This window comes from Phyllostomus hastatus, unplaced genomic scaffold (assembly GCF_019186645.2).
Source record: "Phyllostomus hastatus isolate PE091 unplaced genomic scaffold, TTU_PhHast_1.1 phas_scaffold_78, whole genome shotgun sequence".
NCBI classification, from domain to species: domain Eukaryota; kingdom Metazoa; phylum Chordata; class Mammalia; order Chiroptera; family Phyllostomidae; genus Phyllostomus; species Phyllostomus hastatus.
The window spans coordinates 99,535,421-99,555,685 of NW_025334041.1; the positions used below are offsets into that span (position 1 = coordinate 99,535,421).

General features: G+C 35.0%; 1 protein-coding gene across 2 annotated transcripts in view; it reads left to right on the top strand.

The window, feature by feature from the left end:
* The window catches only part of PSME4 (proteasome activator subunit 4), a 93,783-nt gene that overhangs the window by 11,459 nt on the left and 62,059 nt on the right, over nt 1–20,265 (top strand). For both annotated transcript variants that reach the window (XM_045827534.1, XM_045827535.1), the window contains exons 2-3: nt 9,599–9,739; nt 10,362–10,478. In XM_045827534.1, coding sequence (XP_045683490.1) covers nt 9,599–9,739; nt 10,362–10,478 — 258 coding nt within the window. The remainder of the gene's footprint in view (nt 1–9,598; nt 9,740–10,361; nt 10,479–20,265) is intronic.

Here is a 20,265-nt window from a genome sequence, read left to right on the forward strand (position 1 = left end):
GAACCATGCTCCTCCTGCTTGCTTGGCTAATATGCTGAAATCAATAAATCTGCCTATCCAAAATTGATTACAATGTCCACAGTTGCAAAGAATCTAGAATGGAAACATAAGTCATCCTCCATATTAAGTAGAAATTAACTTGCCTTTGTTCCATACCAGTAGTCACTTGGAATTAATAGCCTTTATTATTGTTTGTTTGTGGTAGTGCATCCCCTTTCTTGATCCTCAGCTTGACCTCTTTGGAGAGGAAATAGGGGAAGAAGAAACATTTTCTTGGTTGTGTCTTCTGGCCACAGAGTTCCCTGTTCTTGCTCTGTTCTTCTACCTAACACTGTCTCCTGTTCCTCTTTCCCCCAGTATTCAGATTATCTTGATCTTGGGTTGCCTATTCAGAGTGATGACAGCTTTCTAATCTTTTAAGATTCAGTTCAGTGATCACTATATATGGTGAAACTTTGCTTTAAAATAATCATCAAACTCTAATAATGCTTCATTTGTCCCCTTACTTCACCTTGCATTCGGTCTCCTCACATCTAATTTGTAAGTTCTTGGCTTATAGGAACTGAATCATAACTTTCATTGTGTACATGTTATTTGCTTTAGAAATGCTTTTTGAAAAGAAAAGAGGTGAATTTATGAAAAACACTTGATTTTAACCATTCATTCACTCTTTGTGGCAGTGAGAACTGTTATCTGCATATTTTCTATTACATGTAATGACGAAGGACTTAGTCCTGTAATAAAGTCAAAGTGATTAATTTCATCTGATCTTCCAATTTCCTCTGCTAATTTTGCCCTTTTTTATTGCTTATTTTTTCTATTTGGTGACACCTTATGAACAGAAGGAAAAGACTAGAACTGATACAGTTACGGCAGAAGTGTGCTATTTATTTTGGCAGAGGGATGATTTGCAGTTACTGTTTGAAATTAAAATTTGGAGTTGTGTAGGGATTTCACTGGTCATGGTAGTATTCCTTGCTGTAAATATTTATCATTTAGTCCTAATTTTCAGATATTAAGGCATTAAAAACTATTCTCATTTTACCATTGAGTCAAATACTTTACATTTTTGTCTTTTATTGTTTTAAAATGTAATTCCTGCACATTTTAGAGAAATTTATTTTTGTTGGTATTATGAATGAATGGAATAATATTCCTTCAACCATCACTAGTTTCTTTCTTACTTATTTATTGTGTGGGTGCCATACAGGAAGGCTGCTGTTTTAAAAAAAACACTGTAGATTTTCTTACATGGTCTAAAAAGGTTTTTTTTAGTTGGTTGCTTTGATATTTTAGGTGTAATCATAGCATTGAAATCATACTATTCTACCTTTCCTAAAACAATTACCCTTATTTTTGTTTCCTAGTTTACCTTTAGTCTAGATTCAGGATAATGCCAAATAATAACAGTAAGAATAGTTGTTCTCCTGAACCTGATTTCAAAGGAAGTGCCTCTTTGAGGGGGAATGCCTTAAGTCTGGGTATGGCCTATTTAATTTAATTAATATTCATATGTGTGTTGTAGAATGATTTGGTTTCTTTTTGTTACACTTTAGTATTTTCTAGTTTACACTTTATTATAATTAGACTATTTGACTATAACGACATTCACGTGTTAAAATTAAGTGAGGTTTTCTTTGTGACTAGTTTATGACCAGGTACTCCACAGAAAGATGATTGAAAAGAAGGCATTGTTTTTGTAAGCTTACATTAAAAAAGAAAACAAACCATTTTATTTATTTTTTTATAGAGGGAAGAAGGGAGGAGAGGGAGAGAAACATCAATGTGCAAAACATCTATTGGCTGCCTCTTGCACTTCCCCAACCGGGAACCTGGCCCCACAACCCAGGCATGTGCCCTGACTGGGAATCAAATCAACAACCTTTTGGTTTGCAGGATGATGCCTAACCCACTGAGCTATACCATTCATGGCTATATACTTAAAATTTTTATTTTTGTCTTTTAAAGTCAGTTTTATTAATGATGAAGTTCAGTCAAAGTCAAACTGAGATGTTAGACATGTGATAGATTTTGTTGCTGTTATTCTGCACATAAAGTTTCATTTTCTTTTTCAAGACTACTTAATAGGTAGTATTGTATACTTTTATTAGAGACGCATAATTCCTGGTTCTCTTTTTGTTTGTGAGGTTAGTTGCCATCCTCCATGCATTAGAAATTGCAAAATGGTGACGCCTTTCATCCTTATTAACTTAAGTTCTCTAGAGAACTTTTCCTTACCAAGTATTATTTATCCTGAGGTAAATTCCCCTTATTTGAGGGTCAGGATGGGTGCTTGAGTGGTTCTCTTAATTTACCAGTATTTAAGATAACGCCTTGGTTCTTAGCATTCTTGAAAAGTGAGATTTGTGGGGTTTTCTTTGTGTATGTGTTTATATTTTTTAGTATCATTATGAACTTAATGGATTTGAACATCCATTGCAATCAGTTGTGATTCACACTCCAGTGGTATCATTTTTGGCCAGTGAGAACCATACAGCCTGACTCCTGTGCTCTACTAAATAGAGCTTGACTTGAGTAGTCTTTTACAAGGGGTATTTTTATTTAACATAAGTGCATTAGAGTCTAAAGGCGTAAACCACATTTTAACAAACCATTCTTTTATTGGGGTGTTTGTTTCTTTTTTTTTCTGCCAGAAATTTTTACTGCAAATGTGCATTGAAAAACTTTTTGCTATTTTGACTTTGATAGTCTGAAATTTTTGCTTGTTTAGGACCTATTGCTCGATAGGTAGAGCTTAAGAAAAATCATCCATAAATACTTTTTAAGTGCTTGCAATGAAAAATTCTTTTTTTGTTTTTAAATAATTTTTTAAAAGATTTTTAAAATTTAATTTTAGAGAGAGGGGAAGGGAGAGAGAAAGACGGGGAGAGAAACACTAATGTGAGAGAAACATCCATGTGTTGCCTCTCGCACGCCCCCAAGTGTGAGCCTGACTCACAACTCGGCGTGTGCCCTGACCAGGGATTAGACCAGTGACTTTTCATTTTTTGGGACAATGCCCAACCCACTGAACCACTCTGGTCAGGGCAAATTCTGGTTTTTAAATTATCAAGTCAAAATACCTTCTTTGTCTTTTGAGTAGAACTACACCAAATAAAGCATTTGCTTAAGGTTAATATCATTACTAGGTGTCGTGTATGTTTTATAATTACAAATAGTCATTTTTAAAAGATTTATTTATTTTTAGAGGAGAAGAGAGGGAGAGAAACATTGAAGTGTGAGAGAGAGATTAGTTGTTTCTGACATGCCTGCAACTGGGAAACTGGCCCGCAACCCAGGCGTGTACCCTGACTGGGAATTGAACCAGCGACCCTTAGGTTTACAGGCTGGTACTTAATCCACTGAGCCACACCAGCCAGGGTTAATTGCAAATAGTCTTAATGTTCCTCTGAAATTGTTAATTTCACTTTATTGACAGATATATATGGGTTAGAAACCCAGTGATTACCTTGAAGAAAAACAGCTGGTGACAACAAAGCTTGTATTGAAAACCAGTATTTTTAGCCTCTAGCCAATCTCTAATTCTTAGTCTATTCAATAGTGTTGTATAATTTTATATTTTACTTTAAATTTCCTTGTAATATATAGTAAACTATCAAGAGGTATAGTAGCACCCTGGCCTGGTGGCTCAGTTGATTGGAGCCTCATCCTGTGTGCCAAAAAGGTTAAGGGTTCATTTCCCCGTAAGGGTGCATACCCTGGTTCCTGGTTCAGAGCGTGTACAGGAGGCAGTGGATCTGATTGATGTGTTTTTCACATCAATGTCTGTCTGTCTTTCCCTGCCTTCTTCTCTCTCTAAAATTGACAAACATTTCTTTGGGTGAGGATTGAAAAAAAAGATATAGTAGAAAAAACCTTGACAGTATTGTACATTTTCTTAAATAATTACTGTCCCTGGCATTCCACAGCCCTTCTTTGCTTCAGATGAAAACATTTGAATAATTATAAGGTTGTTAGGAGGAAGCAGTTGAAAAGTGCTTTTGTACAATATTACCTTTCACTGTTATTTTTTCCCCCTCCGTGGGAGGAGGGAACATAATGACTTGTCATCTATATATTCTGGATAGTTTAAGAAATAGTCTCTTCAGAAGTTCAGTCGTGACTGTTACCAAGGTTTCTGAGTATTTTGAGACATCTAGTAGTAATTCTTTGTACTAAAATATAATATGAAAATTAATTGGAAAAAGGAAACAAACTAAGTATGGCTTAAAGTGGGATTTCTGAACATAAATATACAGAAAAACCAACTGGAATAGTTTTGAAAAAATGAAATTCTTAGTCTCCAAAAAAATTTGTTTAGATTTTATCTATTTTTAGAGAGACGGGAGGGGAAGGAGAAAGAGAGGGAGAGAAACATTAATGTGTGGTTGCCTCTCACACACTGCCTACTGGGGCTCTGGCCCACAACCCAGGCATGTGCCCCAACTGCGAATCAAACTGGTGACCCCTTTGTTGGCAGGTTCCCCTTGGCACTCAATCCCCTGAGCCACACCAGCCAGGCCAGAAAATTCTTAGTCTTCACTCTCAGTATTTTGTTTATGAATCCCTCCCTTTAAGAAACACTTTTATTGCATATAATACTCTCAGTATTTTTGATGGACTAGATTTAAGATGGAGCCAATGGACATGCATTTTAAATAGTCTAATGTCTAATACACATTTACTAGGTAGTAATGTCAAGCAGTTTTTCCCACCTTAACATATGGAAAGTCCTGTTCTCCACATTCTCTTTCACCCAGGCTGTGTATTGTTAGGCTTTTAAGTTTTAGCCAGTCTAAGGAGTGTGAGGCGGGACTTTTCTGGTGTTTTAATTGCCTTTACTGTTGAGTGTAGATGTTGAGTGTCCTTTCATATGCTGGTAGTCATCTGGATGTTATCCTTTAAAGAGTGCCTGCCTGAGTCTTTTGCCCAGTGTTTATTTGGGTGTCTTTTTCTTACTGATTTGAAAGAATTCTTAGTATAATTTATATCTGGGTCTTTTGTCAGATACGTGTATTCCAAATGTCCAACTGAGCTTTTCACTTTTAATGGTGTTTTATTGTGAATAGATGTTCTTAATTTTAATGAAGACCAATTATTATTTTTTTCCTCAGTACTTTTTGTACTCTTCAGAAGAAATCTTGGACTGCATTTTGAGAAATGCTGAAAGCAGAATTGCTTTCTAGTTGACACGAACTATTTGCTGGTTGACAGGGAAATAAACGTTTTTGAACAATTTCCCTAAAAATCTCTAATTTTGTCAACAGTTCTAGTTCCTCTAGAAATCTGTTGGTCTCTTCATTAGTATTAAATTTGGGGCTCTGAAGTTTATTTCAGTGGTTTAGAGCAGTGTTTCTTTAATTTACCCTTGTAAGTGTCCCAGCCATAGGGGAAAGTGAACCTACAACCCTGGGGGCTTCTGGAGTTCTGGCAAGGCCTGAAGCAGCCATTGAAATCAAGGAATGCTTCTTTGAACTCTTGTGCTTTATTTTTAAAGTGTGTACAGGGTTTAAAAGATACTGTTTGTTTTCACTTGGAAGTAGCATTAAAATGATTCTAGCTTTTACTTTGAAGGAGGCTTCAGGACTAGTCTGTATCATGTCTATTCAGTAGCCTGAAGAGCCTTTAGCAGCCCTGGCTGGTGTGGCTCAGTGGATTGAGTGCTGGCCTGTGAACCAAAGGGTCACCAGTTCCATTCCCAATCAGGGCATATGCTTGGGTTGTGGGCCAGGTCCCCAGTAGGGGGAATGTGAGAGGCAACCATACACTGAAGTTTAGCTCCCTCTCTTTTCTCCCTCCCTTCCTCTCTGTCTAAAAATAAATAAATAGAATCTTAAAACAAACAAACAAACAAACAAACAAACAAACAACCTCTGGCAGCCCCAGGCTTATGATCTCTCTATCTGCCTTCACTAATCCATTTGCATTAGCAGCCCAGGGTGGTTAAGAAACGTTCACAAGTAATTGGTAGAGGCAGAACAATGTCTCAGGTTTTATTATTCTGCCTCCCATACTGTCCCCTCACTGTTTCATACTAAGGTATAATCATGGGATTGTACCTTGAAGTGACAGAAAGAAGCTGAATAAATAAATACTTAGGTGACTGAGAAAATGAAAGGTGACTGAGAAAAAGAGTGCTATTAGTGGACAAAGATTTTTAAGGAATTTCTGGAATATGGAAAGCATTTAGGTATCCTCATTTAGAAGTTAGTCATGTTTTTACTTTGAAATTAGCTGTTGGGTAAGTGCCAAAGATCATATAAAAAGTATTAATACTATCTTTTCTGTTTATTTATGTATTTAGTTGTCTGTAAAATGGTCTTCCTCAAAGGAGTTTATAATTTTAAGTATCCAGTAATTTGTTCTAAATAACTTTTGGTTACTTAAGTTTTAGTTATTTCTGAATCCTTAAATGTGCTGTGATTAGTCATTCATGCTTTTTGGAATACATTTGCTTATAGCTGATGGTTTTGATTACATTAGTTCTCTAAAGCTAAAATGTTGAAAATGTATAATTTTGAGGCAAAATACTACATTATTATTTAATAGTAACTTTATTATAGTCATGAATAACTCTTGGACACGTGGTGTTTTGTGACTTTGCTGTATTGTTTCAGGGTTCTAAGTAAGATCTGCATTCTTAAAAGATTTCTAGTGGTTAAAATAGATGCAGGCTTATGTATCTGTACTCTTTTGTTCTATCTGATTTTTTTATTATGTTGTGATTTGCTGTTAAGTAATTTCAGGGAGTAAAGTGCTCATTCATTATCTTGATATCATTATCTTCATTATCAAGACACTTGCTTAACAAAGAAAGAGGGGGAGAGGCACTCTTTTCTGGTAACTTACCACCAGTGGCCAGTTAAGACCATGAAGCAGTAAGAGAACGGTGTGTTTTAATTGGTTATTAAATATTGATAAGAATTCAGTTACCATTATAAGCCTTTTATTAATAAAATACTCATTTGGTGGCCCAGGCCCGGTAGCTCAGTTGGTTGTAGCATTTTCCTTGTATGCCAAGGTTGTAGGTTCTATCTCAGGTCAGGGCACATACAAGAATCAACTAGTGAATGCACTAATAAGTGGAACAACAAATTGGTGTTTCTCTCTCTCTATTCTCATTTCAAATCAATCAATAAAATAAATTTAAAAATTAAAAAAATACCTAGTTGGTGATCTTAATGACATTCAGAATAATTCTTTTCCTCATAAGTGGATATAAAATGATTAGCACCAAAGACATTGAAATTGTGTTACAATACATATTTTTATTAAATTTATTAGGGTGACATTGGTTAGTAAGATCATGTAAGTTTTAAGTGTACATGATGTATATGTTGCACTGTGTGCCCACCACCCACACTTCTGTCACCATGTATTTGGCTCCCTTACCCTCTACCACCTTCTTCCCTTCTTCCCTCTGGTAATCATCATACTGTTGTCTGTGTCTATGAGTTTCAGTTTTGTGTCCCTCATGTGAGTGAAATCATATGGTTCTTTCGATTCCCAGTCAGGGTACATGCCGGGGTTGCAGGCCATGACCCCCAGCAACCGCACATTGATGACTCTCTCTCTCTCTCTCTCTCTCTCTCTCTCTCTCTCTCTCTCTCTCCCTCTCTCCCCCTCTCCCCCTCTCTCCCTCTCTCCCTCTCTCTCTCTCTCTCTCTCTCTCTCTCTCCCTCCCTCCCTTCCCTCTCTAAAAATAAATAAATAAATAATCTAAAAAAAATAAAAAAAATCATATGGTTCTTAGCTTTTTCTGACTGACATTTTCGCTTAACATAATATTCTCAAGGTCCATTTATAGTGTCACAAAGAGCAGTATTTTATCTTTTCTTGTGGCTCAGTAGTATTTCATAGTAATATGTACCACCTGGTGTCTCTCTGTCTTGACCACTGTGAATAAAGCTACAGTGAACATAGGGTGCACATTACTTTGCGAATAAATGTTTTCGAGTTTCTTGGGTAGATACCCACAAGAAGGATTGCTGGCTGACATGGTAACTCTATTCTTAAATTTTAAGGAACCTCTGTACTGTTTTCCATAGTGGCTGTATCAGTTTTTGTACATTTTGACCAGCAGTAAGTGAGGGTTCCTTTTTCTGCACAACCTCTCCAACACTTGTTATTGCCTGTCTTGTTGATAATAGCCATTTTACAGGTGTGAGCTATAGTATCTTACTGTAGTTTTGATTTGCATTTCCCTAATAGCTAGTGAAGTTGAGCATATTTTCATGTATTTGTTGGCTTTTTGTATGCCTTCTTAGGAGAAGTATTTGTTCAGGTCCTCTGACCATATTTAATTGGATTATTTATTTGGTGTTGAGTTGTATGAGTTCTTTGTGTATTTTTGGATATTAACCCTTTGTTGGTGCTGTTATTTGCAAATATCTTCTCCCATACAGTTGGCTACTGTTTGTATTGCTAGTGGTTTCTTTTGCTGGGCAGAAGCCTTTTAGTTTGATATAGTGCCATTCATCTATTTTTGCCTTTACTTCTCTTCCATTTAGGGTCAAATTCATGAAATGTTCTGTATGACCAAAGTCCGTAAGTTCAGTGCCTATGTTTTCTTCTGTGTAATTTTTTATTTCAGATGTTATATTTAGGTCTTTAATCTCTTTTGAATTTTTGTACATGGGAATACATTTTTTTTAATGTGGCAAGACACAGATTTAATCTCTCAGCAGTTTTTAAGTTTGCAGTACAGTATTGTTAACAGTACGTACATTGTTGTACAAAGGATTGAGAACTTTTCCATCTTGCAGAACTGAAATTCTGTATACCTGTTGAACAACTCCCCGCTTCCTCTCCTGTTCTAGCCCCTAGCAATCACTACTTTCTCTTCCTTTGAGTTTGATTATTTTTTTAAAAGTTTTTATTTCTTTTTAGAGACAGGGGAAGGGAGGAAGAAAGAGAGGGAGGGAGGGAAACATTGATAGGTTGTGTCTTGCACACCTCCAACCCAGGACTGGCCTGCAACCCAGGCATGTGCCCTGACCAGAAATTGAACTCATAACCTTTTGGTTTTGCCAGGACACCCAGCCCACTGAGCCACACCATTCAGGGCTTACTACTTTATTTATTTTTTTTTTCCCAAAAGGTTTTATATATTTATTTTTAGAGGGAGGAAGAGAGGGGAAAAGGGAGAGAAACATCAGTGTGTGGTTGCCTTTTGTGTACCCCCTACTGGGGGTCTGGCCCACACCTCAGACATGTGCCCTGACTTGGAATTGACCCATGACCCTTTGGTTTGAAGGCCAGCACTCAATCCACTGAGCTACACTAGCCAGGGCATCAGGGCTTATTACTTTAAATACCACACTTAAGTAGATTCATATCTGTCTTTTTATGACTGGCTTATTTCACTTCTTACCATAATGTCCATAAGGTTCATTTGTATTATAGCATATGACAGAAATTTTTTCTTTTTAAAGGCTGAATAATAATTCATTGTGTATATACATATCACATTTTTAAAATCCATTCATCTGTTGATGGACATTTATGTTGTTTTACAGGGATATTGTGAACAATGCTGCAAGGAACATGCATGTATCACCATACCTATTTTTAAAACCTATTGATTTTTTTCTTGCAGATATATTCGACTTTATGGAAGAAAATTTAGCAAAGAAGATCATGTACTTTTTATCAAGTTATTGTATGAGCTGGTATCAATTCCAAAACTGGAAATCAGCATGATGCAGGGATTTGCTCGTCTCTTGATCAACTTGTTAAAGTAAGTCAGTTTTCCTATGATTTTTGATAAGATTACTTTGTGTGTGTGTGTGTGTTTTTTTTTTTTTTCAAGGTTTTAGGGAATGAGGACTAGATGCTCTTTTGATAAGAAGACCATGTCCAAAATTGCCAGTTTAGAAAAAGATTGCAGAAAACTTTTTAAGTTTAAATCATATGCATAAACCTTTTAATTACAATGTCATCTTCTCCATGAAGCCTTTTCTTCTCAAGGACACATTAAAGTATATGTTCCTTATGTAGGTTGTGAGATCCTTGAAGACAGGGATAGTTTAATCTATTCCCAAGGCATGCAGCACAGTGCTGGAAACTTTACCCCATAGATAGTATGGGAAAGTGTGAAACTCATCTACAATAATGGTGGTACGCATTTAAATGTCCCTCTTTACCAGGTGCTCTTTGAGGTTTGAACAGCAGCAAGAATTTGGTACATTGCTCTTCCTGCTGCCTGTCATGTTCTGCCAGTGAGCAAGCTGTGGATGAGGAGAAGCAAAACCCACTGTGATGGCAGCAACGTTTAGCAACTGTCCTCCCCAAGTAGTATGTGTAATATACACACACCTGTACACACACATATACATATGTGTTTACTTTCCTCTAATTAGGAAAAAGGAACTTCTTTCAAGACATGATTTGGAGTTACCTTGGAGACCACTTTATGACATGGTGGAAAGAATATTATATTCCAAGACAGAGCACCTAGGATTAAATTGGTTTCCTAAGTAAGTATTTCCATTTAAAGAACTTATTTGGGAGCATGTGGGGGTTTTTAGGGGTTTGATTATAATTGAGAAATACTGGGTTATTTGTGATAAACAAACAAATGTACAATTTAATGTATTCCTTCCTGTGTAATTTAACTTTTAAAAACAGTTTTTGCCTTCTTTAAATTATATTTGAAGCTGTACTTAAGAATTTCTCATCAAGATTTTTCTAACAGCGCCATACTGTCATTAAAAGTAATACATATTTGACATTCTTCATAATACATGCACATGTGTGTTAATTCTTCAAATAAAATGAATGCTTCAAGAAGAGGAGCTTTGCATATTCCAGGGGGCCCACAGTCCCACCTGAAAAAGCATCAGTGTTAGAGTTTGATTATTCTGAGAGCACAAGCTATTCAAATGTATAGTCCTTGGATTATGTTACTTTCTAGTGATGTTTAGACATAACTAAGCTTACAGATCTCTGGCTGATTATGGCTTCTTGTGTGTGCATCTTGACTCTTCCAGATCTCTAATATCGGTGTGTTTTGTATTCTGAATTTATGAAGTATAATAGGACCATCTGCCCTTTTGGGTTAGTAGTGATTTCAGACTTGACCGCAAAGTATCCTTTTCCCCTGTTAACAGGGTTTGTCCATTTGTGATGTAGCTGTTAATTGTCTCAATCTTAGCATGTGTGTCTTAAAATACTCATGTTATTTGAAATTGAGGTTTATTTTTAGGAAATTTTTCCTTCTTTAGCTATTTGCCTCAACCTAGAGTTGTCATATGGCTATACATACACTCATTTCTCAAGAGCACCATTTTATACTCCTGTATTATTTTACTTTTTTACAAATTGTCTTTAAAGATTTCTGTGGTTTCTCTCTCAATCTTAGACATGTCTATTTTACTACTACTTATAGCCTTCCTAGTTTACCAGTTCAGTTCATTTAATCCATGATTAATCCTCGGGCTTCACTTAAATGAGCCGGTTTTTTTGTAGAATTTTTTGAAAATCACAGCAGATGGCAGACTTTAAGAGATTTTCAGGTCATAGGTAAGTAAGTAGTGAAATTATGTAAATGGAAAGAGTAAAAAAGAATATGACTATAGTTGATCCTGAACTTAGGCCTTAATTGGCTTTTGAAGAGTGCTCAGCAGTCATTTATTTCTTTAAGATTTCATATGTTAAAACCAGGAAACTCATTTTTTAACCATAAAAAAATAGAAAATTCATCATGAAATTAAATGGTACAATCACAAATACGTTTTTATAACATTTATTTGTTTACTTACTTATTTTTAGACAGAGGGAAAGGGAAGGGAGAAAGAGGGAGAGATACATCAATGTGTGGTTGCTTCTCATTCGCCCCCTTCTGGGTACCTGGCCTGCAGCCCAGGAACCATCGACCCCTTGGTTCTCAGGCTGGTGCTCATTCCACTGACCACACCGGTCAGGGCTATAAAATTTATTATGAAAATAAAAAAATTTAGTATAAAAACTACGCAGTAAAGATTCCTTATGAGTTTTATTTCTGCTACAGGGACTGGGTTAGGTGTATTTAAAATCTGAGCTCATTGAAGTTAGAATTGGAAACACCATTTCATAAATTTCATGGATCTTTAAACTGTGTTCAAAATTCGTTACGTATCTTTCTGAAATTTCTCTGACTGATTCAAGTCCTGTGTGGTCATTAACAATATCTACAGCTTTCCTCTTAAAGGAATACCAACTGTTTCCTGGAAATATTGTTAGAGCTTATAACTAAGTGTCAGTCAGTGCCTGTAGTTCATCCCCTGATTTTAGATACTGGGTTTATTACCATGTCTTTGCCTGAAGCTCCATGTCATCCTTGCCCTTGTGAAAACCTCTTTCTTAAACATTTTACCATGTATATTTTTGGTTTTTTGAAGAGAAATTGTGTTTTTACCAAAATTATCATTTGGTTTAAAGCAGTGATTCTCAACTCTTAATGTACTCAGCATCCCCTTTTCTATTTTGCAATTAACTATTTAAAAATGAAATTCATAAGTAGTATAACCTTATTATCTACACTTAGTGACAAACATAAATATAAATGTTTAAACCATAGAAGAGAAATAATAGGAAAGTATTTTAAAAACAATAAAGGGCGGGGCAAAAGTAGGTTACGGTTGTGAGTACACGATACACAAGGGTTTATTCTTGTACTATTATTTATTAATTATTGTACTATTTTCTATACAAACGAGTGTAAACCTGTTTTGCTCCACCCTGTATAAAACATGCAGGCATTGTTGCACTAAAAGACACTAAGTATGGTATTCAGATTTTCCATCTACTTAGAATGAGTAAGTTCGGAGTTAAAAGAAAAAGGTTAGAACACATTTTGTGTAAGTACAAGAAAATGAAAAAAAAAACAGCATTATGAGCGGACATTGTAATAACAGCTAGTGCTAGGATAAAGAATGACATACGATTTAATTAAATATGATGATACAGGGAAATAACTTTAATTTCAGACCACTGAACTGAGAAAAAAGGAAGTTCAATATTCTTACAGATCAGCTGGCCTTATTTATAACTGTCAGAATAGTTTTTTGTGTAGTTATTTTGTATCACAAAACATTTTTGAACATCATTACATGTGAGGAAGTAGAGGCAAAAGATGTATTGGGAAAAGACTCTTTAATATATGAAATTATAGAGACTATAGAGAAACTATGTAGTAGATTTCTGGGATGGATATCAGAGTAAGATTAAAAACTAACAGGCAAGGCCAAAATAAATAAATAATGTCAATATATAATTTTCACAACATAAACTGCCTTTTGTATAATACGAAAAAGGATTACAGTAATGCAGCATTTTAACAAAGAAATTATTAATGAAATTCTCTGACATCCTTGTGTTTTGTGTCTCTGCTAATTGCCAATGTGATGACACTTGGTTCTAAGATTATTAAAACAGTCTTTAGTTGTAGTTACATATTTGCATGCAGCAGCTACATGTTGACAGGAATATGGTGTTGACAAATCGGGGTGCAATTGGAATTGCCATGGTGGTGTGATTTTTTTTTTCCTTTTTCTCCAGGAATAACCCTAGGTAAAATTTTCAACAAAGTAAAGTATACAGCCTCGTTCAATTTACCTACCTGTTTGTTGTATTTCCAGGAGAATCAGTGTCCATTAAAACTATGCAAAAAATACTAAATGTTTAAAGCATTAACTTTTAGTTTCAAAAAAATTTAACCCCTATGACAATGAAGTGGGGGGACATGTGAAAGTCTTGCAATAATTTTTTGTTGTGACTGGTTGTTGCATGAATGGCAGGATATCTAATATACCTGGTTTCTGATCACTAAAGGTCCATTGAACCTTCCCCAATGGTTGTGATAATTAAAAATGCTCCATGCATTTCTAAAATGCTCTTTACATATGGTTCAAAGCTCTAGTTTTTCCTCCTGTTATCTTGCATCTATACTATTAAAAGTTTTCTGTTTCATTAATCAGTCCCTCCTGTTTTCTTATTACCAGTCCAGCACTCTTTGCTTCTCTCCCCCCGCCCCCCCCTTTTAAATCTCTAAGGTCCAGGTGTTCTAGTGTCCAAAACACTATTTTATTTTCTTCTGTACCAGTGATTCTCAGACTATCTACTTAATAATCTCCTTCCCTTTCTCCAAGGCTCTGAGGTATTTCCTGAGGAGATCTAGTGTGAGAAATGTCTTGGAAGTTTCACATTTTACTTAAACATTTACATCTGCATTAAGTTTATTAAGTAATGTTTCCATAAGTAAAAATTCTTCCTTATATATCTGTTGACAAAAAATGATGCTGCAGACAGATGAACCGTATTGGTCCAGTGGCTTGTAGCACTCACACACAGGACTGTGTACCACCTCTACACAGAGTACACACTGTGAAAGGGAGCTCTGTTCACATAGCCTTTTTTAAAAAATGGTAATGTGTTCCAATTTGAAGGGGTCAGAAAGAAGACTGGGGATCTGGAACTGCTTTTGAGGGGGCTCTTCCTTAAAATATTTGTCAGGACTATAATTTATTCCTTATTCATTTTCTCTAATTTTCTGTAATCTTTTTTTGCTATTACATATTTTTACATATGAATTCTCCTTTTCAAAGAATTACCTTATTTCCATTCTGATCTCTCTGTATAAAGTTATAAAACTTCAACTTTGAAAGATTTTCAGATTCTTTGACTCTTGGGCTTTCTTCACATTTGCCTTGATTTTAAAGTTAGAGGAACCTAATAGTCCTGGTTCTTACGCAGAAATGTTAGAGAAACCAGTTGGCGAGTTACATGATTGTACTTTTGTTTTGCTTTATTTTCCTCTGTCCACTAAATTTCTAAGAGGGAATCAATAGTGTGGTGATTGTAGGGTGGTGGGGAGAGGTGGTTGGAGGTGCAAGAGAGTGTGCAGAGACAAATAATGATGGAAAAATTAACTTTAACTTAAAAATATTAACAATTAAAACATTTAAAAACTTATTTTTCTATTTAAGATTGAATTTAGAACACTAGTATAGCAAGTGTTTCTAGTCAAGGGATAAAATTAATGACTTTTACAAGCATTTTATTTCCGAAAACTCTTTACAGAGCCCTTTTAATACGGCTAACTTTTGTATTTGTTATTTTGGGTATTTTCATCTTGGATGTATTCTGGCACATTTTGAAACAGTTTTGTTAGCTGACTGCCTGTGTTTGTACTATGTTTAGAATACTATTTTTATAATCAAAAGTGAAAGATTGCTTCATTTGTTCACTGTTTGTCTTTCAATTCCTAAACTCATGTGCCTTAATATATTTTTTGTTATTAAAACCACTGCTTTAGAGTGTCATGCATTGCCACCTGATTTAAAAAAGCAGTTATATTGTTCAGAGCGAGGATTATTACCCTTTCGTCTCTCTTTCCTTTCCTCTTTTCCAGTATCTTCTCTCTCCCTCCCTTCCTCTTCTCTTTCAGCCTTTTGCTTCAGGAGCAAGGACCTCTCTCACTCTCCTCTGTATGTACTTTTATTGAAGAAACAATTTAGGTCTTTTTTTTTTTAATGGAAAAATCAAAATTGAAAAGGAGTGCTACATAGCTGTGAACTTACCCTAGCAACATAAAAATTGCTTATTGTTTACTTCTTGAAAGGAACATTTGAATTTTATGGGAGTAGCATATTGCAAGTTACAAATGTAGGCAGCACGCTAATGAAGGGTATTGCTAATAACAAAATGTGAAGGGAATTATGCATCGATTAGCTTTTACAAAACGGGCCTGGACAGTTCTCATTTGAATTATGTGTATAAATTTATTTATTTGGTGTTATCACTACCAATTTTCTTTTTCTGAGTTGCTTGGTATTAAAGATTTGCATATTGCATCATAAGTAGTTTGGGCCTGGATAACTCATTTTACTTTTTTAAACTAATTTTTTTTAGTTCATCTATACTTTTAAGTATATATTAATATATTTTAAAGTGTATCTATTTTTCTTTCATATATATTCTGAGAGGATCATATAGTATTAAACTTTCTGTTTTCATATTAATTTGCCTCTGGGGAAATCGGTAGTTCCCTTTTCTGGTACTTGCTCTTCATGGCATTTGAATTGGTGCTCTTATCCTCAAGATTCAGTTAAATCTTTTGTTCCCCCTTCAGCACATGGAAATAACATGTTCTTAACCTCTGTTGGGGATTTCTTGACATATGTGGCCACATTTTTCTAAACTTCAGTTTAGAAATTCGGAATGATCTCTAGCATAGAATAATGAAATGATGTAATTTCTGAGGAGTTGTTGAAGTTTTAAAATAGTTACAGTTTTGTTAATAAACTGATTATTAATATGGTATTTGCAGTGTTTTTTAACATGGTATTTGAGGAACATTCTGTGTGCTTTTAAAAAAACTCTTACTTTTACTTGGAAATTAGAGACTTGTGGTTGATCGTTATCACTGACATTGATAGTGTTTCTTCCAAAAGTTGTCTCTGTGCCACAATGATCTTTCCTTGGACACTGTTCTTTTTAAAGCCGTTTCCTTTTCTTTCTTTCTTTTTTTTTTTTTAATTTTATTTGTTTTTAGAGAGAGAGGATGGAGGGAGAAAGAGGAGGAGAGAAACATCAATGTGTGATTGCCTCTCTTATGTCCCCTATTGAGGACCTGGCCCGCAACCCAGGCATGTGCCCTGGTTGGGAATCGAATCGGCAACATTTTGGTTTGCAGTCTGGTGCTCTATCCACTGAGCCACACCAGCCAGGGCTTAAAGGAGTTTTAAAAATGTCTTAGTTCATTCACGTTTATCAGGCTTGCTATCGCTTACAGCAATTTTGCATGTTCTTTTTACATGAGTAGTCAGGATTATGACAACTTCACACTTAACCACAGAGGCATGCTTTAAAAAAAGGTGATAATGAAAAACCAGTGTTAATGCTACATCATTGATGGAGGTGTTATATAAACTTTATTTGTACCTTTGTTATGGTAAAAATTATCTTGACCCTCATTTGTGTGAAGTGGATGTGAAAAATGACTACTTGCTTATTTAACTAAGCAGTATTAGCTCTGAAAAGATTCCATGTAAGATGGGTAGTGTTTGACTGATGGTAGAATTGTTTAGATTTAGCAGAAGCAGGTAAAATTGAGTTCTTTTAGATGAAGTGTTAAGTACATTCTTAAGAAAAAAAATACTATGTAAGCTGCTATTACCATTAAATTATAAGGAAGTTTCAGCATAGGTATGTAGAGTATACCAAGTGTTATAGTCTCCCCCTGCCCCTTTTTTTTAAAATGAAAAAACAAATGTGACTTCTCAAAATAAATTTTAATTCAAGAATTGTCAAGTGAAGCTGAAATTACTTATGGTTATGGGCAGTCCGCACTGACCTCATCTTGAACATATCATTTGCTGTACATTTCTTTGGATTAGAAGTGAATATTGTCCTGATAGGTAAGGGAGGGGGTAGGAAGCGTAAACATTTAGGTTTATATAAGTCTGCTGTCTCAGTAATTGGAGTAACTAGAGATTAAGGCTTTTGGCTTTCCTCAGGCCTCTCTGCTCCCTATTTGGAATTTGCTTTATTAATATCATCATAGGGAATCAATCATAAAGAATGTCATCATAAGGTAATCGCAGCCCAGAGAGGAAAACTGACACACAGTCATTTGTTGAATCTGGGTCAAGAGCTCAAGAACTGGGACAAGAACTTAGTCTCTACCCTAATAAGTAGGCTGGTAGTTGGGGAAGTATTTTCCTATTTTGATATAATTTCCTAAATAATAAATTAATAGCTACCCAGAGGCAGGAGAATAGATATGAAAACAAAATGAGTGTAAAATTTAGTTCTTAAGGAAATTGAAAATGTAATTTATTTTGGCTAAGTATGGAATATTTATAGTTATTGTTTATTGTGATTAATTTTGAGCCAGATAACTGCTTTCTTTACAGTATCTCATTTAATTTTTGTAACAGCCTTATGGGAGGTGGGTATTACCGCTCTTAAAGATGGAAAAGCTCAGGCTATAACATTGTACTAGTAAGTGGCAGAACAGGTATTCAAATATAGATGTCTGACTCTAAGCCCAAGCTGTGAACCATTACATAATTAATGTACTATGGCTTTCTTTTCAATTTAACATGCCTTTACTAAGAGGAAATAGGGTATGAGAAAACCCATTTAAAACTTAGTCTATCTGTAGATCCTGGTTGACATTTAAGAAAGTGTTTTGATTTGTTATTACTTTAGTGATAAATTTCCGGCAATTGGAAAAGTATGTAGTGATTACTCCCTCTAAAAACTAGTAAAAATATAGTCTAGTAGCATCTAGCCTTAACCTTTTATTTTATTTTTAAACAGAAACATTGTTTACTTCATCTTGAGAGATTACAAGAATCACAAAAGGTCACTATACAGATATCACAGGTTAGAGAGATTGTACTCTTTTCTGGATAAAGAGCTTACGTCCAAGGGGTTGAAATTGACTTTATTTAGATGAACTAAATCACATTCCCACATATCTTCTTCCTCTAATGAGTGAATCGAGAGCTACCTTAACCTCCTGTACTTCTGAAGAGTGAAGGGACCTGGAGAAAACAGTTAGCTGTGTAGCCTTTTGTGACTTGCTTTCTAGAACCATTTTTTACATTATATGAAAGTTTGTTGGTAGAATACAAAAGTTACCAGTGAAAATAGAAGGTTTTCTGTGTAATACTCTCAAATGAGTTGCCAGAAAAACAATAAAATGAATGAAAATTTAATATGGACACAAACTTTAGGAACTGTAGAATTATAGATCTTCTGCTTATATTCTTGGGCAGAAAGTTTATTATTTTAGAGTTTATTTTTTAAATCTGTGTTTTAAGTTGATCTGTTATTTATTTTGGAATGAGATGACTCTTCTAACATTGCCTATTAATTCTGTGATTTGTTTCTAAATGTGATTCTTCAGTCCAAACTAAAAGACCCAAAGATCTGTGCTCTTTATTGCCCTGACAGAATATGTTTATTGAGCAAGTACTTATTTTTAAGTAAGTAAATAAAATATAAATGGAGATGAATACATAGCCTTGTTATAAGGACTTTGGCAATGCCCAGAGGAAAAAATAATTGTAGTAGTCATTGTCTTCAGGGAAATGTAGTTGGAGAGAAGCTTGACTTTTTCTAACCAGGCAACTTAGATGTTCTCTAAACTAAAATCTGTTTTTCTGAATTGCACATCTTTTTTATGAGAGAAGGTAGAATATCTCTCTGATAAGCAGACAGAATACTCCGTGACTGTTCTCTGGCCATATGGCCGTCTATTTCATTTGTGGAGTAGCTCATGAGTTGTAGCCAGGCTTCCTCTTCAGTTAGTTGTTTCCTGAGTAGTTTGGAAATCAAAGAGGATTCCTTCTGTGTCAAGTAATTTAATTTCCACTCTTAGTTATATGGTAAATTGATTATTTGTGCTGAGTTTAGTCTTTATTATTCCTTGCAATTTCTTTGCAGATCAGTTCTCAAGCTTTCAGAGAGATTGGGTAGACTTCTGTGTTTAAGATCTTCAAGAAGTTTAATGAGGTGTCAGGTTGAAGCACTACCTGAAAGTTACCCCTTTCCTCCATAATATCTTTCTGGAGACTTATTTTTAGTTGTACATATCATACTATAAGTAGTCACACATTTATTTTAAAATTCCAGTTCAAATTACCTACTGCCCCTTCGTTTTATTTATTTCCATTTGACCATTTTTTGACTGCGGTCTAGTTAGTATTTTTAAAATTCCATCTGGCCATGTGAGTTTAAACTAATATTAAAACCAACATGTTTATTATAAATTAATATGCAAATATTTATTGTTTTCCATATTCCTACAAGGTGGAAAATAAGTTACAGCTTTTAGTGTTACTCAACTAACATTTTAAGGAGCCCAAAAGGTGGCTGTTGCTGTTTTGATCATTGTTGCTGGCAACTCCTACAGGGTTATAGAACTCTCATTAGTCGGCCACAGAAAAGTAGTTTCTGGCAGTTGTTGATAGAAGCACACCAAATTTTATCTGCTCTTAGTTTCGATGTAAAAGAACTTTAATAAAAATTTAAAATTAGTATTTGAAGTTTTAAGCTACTGAGCACATTTCTTGATGTGTTACTAAGTATGGTTGGTCATTGCTGCTGACTTTGTAAAGATTGAAAACGACTTGTTCTTTCCTAGTTTTCTTCCTTTTAGTTCACAGCAGAGAATGAGCGAAGGAGGGCAAAGGAAAGAGCAGATTATGGAGTGTAGGTAGTTAATCCTTACACTTCTTTCTGTCTGTATGAAAGAGAAGGATTAGCTATTGC